Here is a 6,463-nt window from a genome sequence, read left to right on the forward strand (position 1 = left end):
GTACTGTTACGTATTTCTTAGAAAATTATTTCTAAACTTTGTTAAACATCTGAGCCAAAAACAAGTTCTACTGATAAAATAAAATAATTTTAGTGAAAGTAGTTTGTTCAAATTGAAAAGTGTAAAAGTAAACATTGTTCAACAAATATAAAAAATTAAACATCTAAAGTTCATGCCAAGTTCTGGTAGAATAAATCTACTGCCCATCTCTGGCGAAAGAGCGACATATGCTGATCATGTACTCCATCGAATGGTAGATCCAATAACTTATGCTCAATATGCTCTATGACGTACATTCCACAATCGCCGCTGCAATAGTAGGTAAACGCAAAATTTAATAAACCATAGAGAATATTATAAATTTTTTTTGTTAATTAATAAACATACTATAAAAAAAAATGCATTTAAATTACCTCGATTTTGTCTGAGGTACAACTTTATTGTCCATTATTTTCCAGTCGAAGGGTCTGGGTCTGACCTGACTTTCGGAGGCTGTCATTTGAGGGACCATCACCATGTAATGAGTGTCACATACACCACACTGGTCCACCAATTTGGCTAGTAAAGGGCACCACACATCCATAAGCGAATTCAGTTCGTCTTTCGTTAGAGATCCAAGACTCGAATCGAAGAGGAATATCTTCCACAACTCAAGATTGACCTCCATAGCGATCCAATGTTTCTGTCCGTTCAAGAACATGGCCATGCATATGCACTCCATACCCTTCCAAGAAGGCAAAAATTAGTTTGGATCCCCACGAAGGAGTTCCAAGATGGACTCATCCCAAACAAAACCATCATGGTCAGTATTGCTCTTCCAAGCATCCCACCGACCCCTCAACGATGAGGTAAACCAAGATGGCATGACAGTACACTTACGTGGGTACAACTCCGGGAAGAAGTGTTGCCTCCTCCTCATCATATGGAAAGCAGCATCCAAATGCTGCACAGCACATATAAATAAGTCAGCACAACCACATTACAACATTAAAAAAAAACAATTAACAACGGTAAAAAGCAGTAAATAACAACATATAATACTTAGTTAATAAACTTACGCCATCAGAAAGCCATAGTTTGTCTGTATTTAGGGTCGAGAACCAAGCCACACCACACAGACCGGTGAAGACGTCCCTCGGATACTTGTTTCCGATGGTTCCCACTAACCAATTTCGAAAACTATGTAGTAGCTTCTCATCAACGGGCCGAAGTGGGTCAACATTCACATTGGTTGTTGATGGCTTCATCTTCTTCTTCATTTCGGTGTACTCGTCAAACCACCTTGGCCTTTTCTTCGTTCTCTTCTCCACCGGTGTTGGAACGGTCTCTAAAACCTGAACCTCTGAATCTTGGGTATCTCCAATGGACGTGACCGACATGTTCTGAGGTGTCTGGAGTACATCTTCCACATCATTAGGTCTGTAATCATTCGGAAGAATGAACTCATCTCCTGGAGACACGGCGTCTGGCTGTGGCTCTGCCTCTGTGCTGGGCCTTCTTTGATCTCCCATAAGAGCCAATAGGGTCTTCAAGTAACCCATTATCTCATTCTGCCCTTTCAAAATATCAGTCTGGCCTTGCTTCAAAGCAAGCTGTTCCTTTTCAACACGCTCCAATCTTGCCAATATGGCAGAAGATATTGGCACCTGAGGCTGTGAGGTGCTGGGAATAGATGCTGACTGCGGCATAGATGCAGAATCGGGCATTGAGGCAGACGGTGGAACAGAACGGGCCCCTGATGGTGGAGAATGTGGTGGTGTATCATCTCTGAAGATTCCAGCTTCCTCCGCTCGCTGTTCTAGCGTGAGTGCAAGCTTTGAAGCTTGGCTGCGCAAACTATCCTGAGTAGGCTGGCCATCATTGCCAATAACCAATTCCTCCATATCCACAAATAGAGGCGCCTCACCTCCAGTGACGTGGCTCAAAAACTCGGCCTCATTACTCCGCGGACATAAAACGGAGTACACTGTCAACTGCAAATTATAACAAATTGATTATTAGACTTAAATTAAAATAAAATAAATAAATAAACGTAAGCAAATGCAATGAATTAACAAACTCTCTCTTTTTGCAAATAATCTGATGACTTCCTCTTTCCCGAGTGGGGCATCCTTACTCTCCCAGTTCACCATTCGGGGAAAGCGATGCGATCTTCTGATTGCAAATTTCTCAGCAAGCTCGAGGATGGACTCATAAGCCCAATACTGCAATGCTACAGCATATCCATAGGCCGAATACTTTGACTCCTTCTGAGTCGTTCCCTTCTCAATCTTCTCATCCATATGCTTTTTCTTTTGTACGAAGTCCTTACTCCAAGTATCTTTCAACAAGTTGAAAGAAATTTTCCCCCACGGGTAATTGTAGAAAAAAGGGAGGTCCTCAACCATTCTAATGATAAATGGGGGAACCAGGGTCTTCTCTTCTTTCCCAGTCAGAACACCCATCACGAACAGCACCAAACCCAACTTGTAACAATCATCCTTCTCAGTGCAGCTCTCAAAGACGCTGCGCAGACGACCAATGCTGATAGATGGATCCCCATTAAAATATTCTACTATCAAACGGTCTGACGTCGCCCTCTCCGAAACCTCAGCCTCAGTCGGTCCACGTAACAAATTAAGCCCAGTCACCAAGGCAAACTCAGTTCGGCCGAATCGGCATCTCTTCTTTGCAATATAAAAATGCACCTCATCATCTTTATCTGATTTTATCTTATGCATGAAGAGTTGATGGATAAGAGCACCTGAAAACGCTAATGGCTCTCTCTCAAAAAAATTGTTGAAAGGGGATTCCTCCTTCACCCTTTCCAACAACTGCATTTGTACAAACTTGGCTTTTACTTTGGGGTAATAGTAACTACCGCCCCGCCAAGTAACACGACCAGTGTAATGTTCAGACACTGGCAGTAAAAGTCGTGGAACTTTGGAAGACTGCAAAAAAAAAAACAAAATTATATCACACCCTAAACCTATAAATAAACAACAATTAATCATTAATAATAAAACAATAATCAATAAATAATAAAAAATTAATAAGACAATAAAAATTAATACAAAAAATAATAATTAATAATAAAACAATAATTAATAAATAATACAAATTAATAATTAATAATTAGTAAAAAAATAATAATTAATAAAACAATACAAATTAATATAATAGTTAATAATTAATAATAAATATTAATTAATAATTAACAAAAATTAATAATTAATAACTAATAATAAACAATAATTAATAAATAATAAAATAATAAAAAATAATACAATAATTAATCATTATTAATAAAACAATAATCAATAAATAATAAAAAATTAATAACACAATAAAAATTAATACAAAAATTAATAATTAATAATAAAACAATAATTAATAAATAATAAAAATTAATAATTAATAATTAATAATTAGTACAAAAATAATAATTAATAAAACAATACAAATTAATACAATAATTAATAATTAATAATAAAACATTAATTAATAAATAATAAAATTAATAATTAATAATTAATAATTAGTACAAAAATAATAATTAATAAAACAATACAAATTAATACAATAATTAATAATTAATAATAAAACATTAATTAATAATTAATGAAAATACAATAATTAATAAAACAAGAAAAAATAATACAATAATTAATAATTATTTAAAAAACAATAATTATTAAAACAAAAAAAATTAAAACAATAATTAATTAATAATAAAAAGAATACAATAATTCATTATTAATAATAAAACAATTATTAATTAAACAATACTTAATAATTCAATACAAATAAAATAATACATAAAATAATTACTAATATTTAAAAAAACGAAAAAAAAAATCAACTTCCATACCCATCGGGCCTACAATCGGCCCCATCGGGCCTACATACAATCGGCCCATCGGACCCCTAACCTACAAAATACCCCAATCGGACCCCTAACCTACAAAATACCCCTAACCTGCATGAAATCGGCCCATCGGGCCATCGGGGGTCCCATCGGGCCATCGGACCCGATCCTTTATTTCCCAAATTCGGTCCATGTATCGGGCCATAGCATCGGACCCATCGGGGGTCCCATCGGGCCATCGGACCCGATCCTTTATTACACAAAATCATCCCTACATCGGGCCATAGCATCGGACCCATCGGGGGTCCCATCGGGCCATTGTCTTCCAAAACGATTTCTTAGCCTAAATCAACCCCTAAATCTAACAAATCCATTCAAATCAAACCCTAAAATCAATACTCTATGTCATAATCACTCAAAACAATAACAAAAATAAAAAAAGAGGTCGGTCGAACATACCTTGGCCATTTCCGTTTGGGTCGTACGCGGTGGAGGGTGGCTGGACCTTCGTACGCCGTGGAGGGGGGCTGGAGAATCGGTCCCGCGCGGTGGAGAGGGGGCTGGGGCTTCGGTCGTACGCGGTGGAGAGGGGTCGGGTCTGCTCATCGTGCGTTTGGGCGAATTTTGGTTGGGATCCCTTTTGGTTTGAGAGAATAGGGGACGAAGAGAGAGAGAGTGACTTTTCAAATGATGGGGGTAAAATTGGGTTTTAGTAAAATGTATCCCACTTTACAAATTATATCTACTATTGTATTAGGTATCCAATTTTATTATTTATTAAGCATACAAATTCAAATTTCCCCCTCTCTAATTACTTGGTTTATGTTAGGTGAAAGTTTGGTATGATTGTGGGTTGATATAGCATGAAAATTGGTATTTTTGGATGCATTTTCGTGGCTGGAAACTGGGTTTCCTGGGTTTTTAAACCCAGTAGCCGCGGCCATTTTCGGCAGCTTATTGCATTTTTTTCGGGTTTTTGTTTTGGTCATAACTTTTGACTCGGGACTCCGTTTGGGACGTTCTTTATATCGTTGGAAAGCTCGTTCCGAGCTCTATCTGAATATTTGGAATTTAAATGCCCAGTTTTTAATTTGTGGAAATGGATTTTGGGATTAACCCTATACTTGTGTATCCCGGAATTGTGACTAGGATTACCGGCACTTGGTCAGGAGCACCCGGAGATTTGGAATCTCCATATTCGTGAGACATCAGGTAAGACAGTAGTTAGCACGTAGAGATATGCGCAATGGCGCTTATATGGAATGTGATTTATATGAGAAACTAGAAACCGGGATTAGAGTTATTACTCTAAAGTGAGCGGTTTATTGGCTTAGGGTTATTACCCAAGTGAATTGTTAATATGTAATTGTTATGCCATGATGTATATAGCTGTATATTGAAGTAAAGGGTTATGTGTTCAAGGCATAATCGGGTTGGACTCGGTAACTAGAACCGAGATGAACCGTTCTAAGGCCTTATTGTAATTAGACGTGTGAGCGTAACATGTAGGTCTATGCCACATAGACATAAATAGGCGTGTGAGCGTAACACGCAGGTCTGTGTCATACAGACAAATATGAAATGGCATTATTATTTATGTGATGAGTTATATATGATTAACGATATATCTTACTGTCTTGCTGGGCTTGGCTCACGGGTGCTCTACTGTGCAGGAAAGGGTAAATCTATCTCTGATCAGCCATGAGTATGGGAGTTGGGCGATGTATGTACATGTTCGGGCCACACTAGACCAAGCGGGTTGGGGTCTACCAGCGTTGAAACTTTTGTAACTCTATTTTTGCCGCTTAGGTCGGCTAAGGAGAAAAGACTTGTAATATTTTGTAAAATGATTTTTTTTTTGGATCCCGAAACATGTAACTTTTGTTTGTAATGTTAAAATTATTACAAGTTTATTTTCATTCCGTTTTCGTTTAAAGTTTTAATTTCCGCGCTTATTTTAAAACCAATCCCGTTTAGGGGATTAGGGTTTCTTAATCATATTGGGTAGCGTGCCTAAATCTTAGGGCGTTACACTTACCTCCCCAGAAATTTCGATTTGCATATTGATGATTAGTTACTAGTCGTTGCCTAAGTCTTTCTATGGTAATACAATTTCAGAATGATGCAATGGTTGTATACTTAATGTAAATCATTACTAGATTCATGGATGACCTAATCGAATTCTTAAGAAAAGCTAGAACTGTTAACCATGGTTTGCATGTTTGTTAGCTATTCTAAGTGATTAGGGGTGGAACATCCCATAGTCAATAGATAAGAAAGTATTTGTTTAAACAAATACTACTTTTCTAAGAAAGTGACTAAGTCTGAAAATAAAGTACCAAATGAAGAAGATATTTATTTCTTGATTCCAAAAGTATTCTATCATCTTATTTGACATATGATGATCCCACTGCCTCTGTTGTCTTGTCACAACCGAAGAGGTTAATACCATTTAGTTTTCATAGACATAATTCACGGTACCTTGTCGTAGTGGGAGAGTTTCTAGGAACTCACCTTCTTATGACTTGGAAGACACTAGTGATTAAAATCCATTGTGAGTTTAAACATGTAATGGATTGTCAAGATAAGAAACTAAGAAGAAAATCCAATAGAACT

General features: G+C 36.9%; 1 protein-coding gene across 2 annotated transcripts; it reads right to left on the reverse strand.

The window, feature by feature from the left end:
* Window positions 1-476: 476 nt before the first annotated feature.
* Window positions 477-4,477, reverse strand: LOC133031022 (uncharacterized). 2 transcript variants are annotated; one of them, XM_061104235.1, is made up of 2 exons: window positions 4,307-4,475; window positions 477-2,930 (listed from the first exon to the last, which is right to left on the reverse strand). In XM_061104235.1, exon 2 carries the CDS (start codon window positions 1,881-1,883, stop codon window positions 1,002-1,004), a length of 882 nt encoding a protein of 293 aa, XP_060960218.1. In that variant the 5' UTR covers window positions 1,884-2,930; window positions 4,307-4,475; the 3' UTR covers window positions 477-1,001. The 2 variants fall into 2 exon arrangements, with proteins under 2 accessions (XP_060960218.1, XP_060960217.1); XM_061104234.1 differs by having other exon boundaries at window positions 1,090-2,930; window positions 4,307-4,477.
* Window positions 4,478-6,463: the final 1,986 nt, after the last annotated feature.

This window comes from Cannabis sativa, chromosome 9 (genome assembly GCF_029168945.1).
Source record: "Cannabis sativa cultivar Pink pepper isolate KNU-18-1 chromosome 9, ASM2916894v1, whole genome shotgun sequence".
NCBI lineage: Eukaryota > Viridiplantae > Streptophyta > Magnoliopsida > Rosales > Cannabaceae > Cannabis > Cannabis sativa.

Coding starts and splice junctions, on each gene's coding strand:
- LOC133031022 (XM_061104234.1), bottom strand. CDS start 4,453: ATGAGCAGACCCGACCCCTCTCCACCGCGTACGACCGAAGCCCCAGCC. Junction 2,931..4,306: donor CCCAAACGGAAATGGCCAAG/GTATGTTCGACC, acceptor TTTTTTTTGCAG/TCTTCCAAAGTTCCACGACT.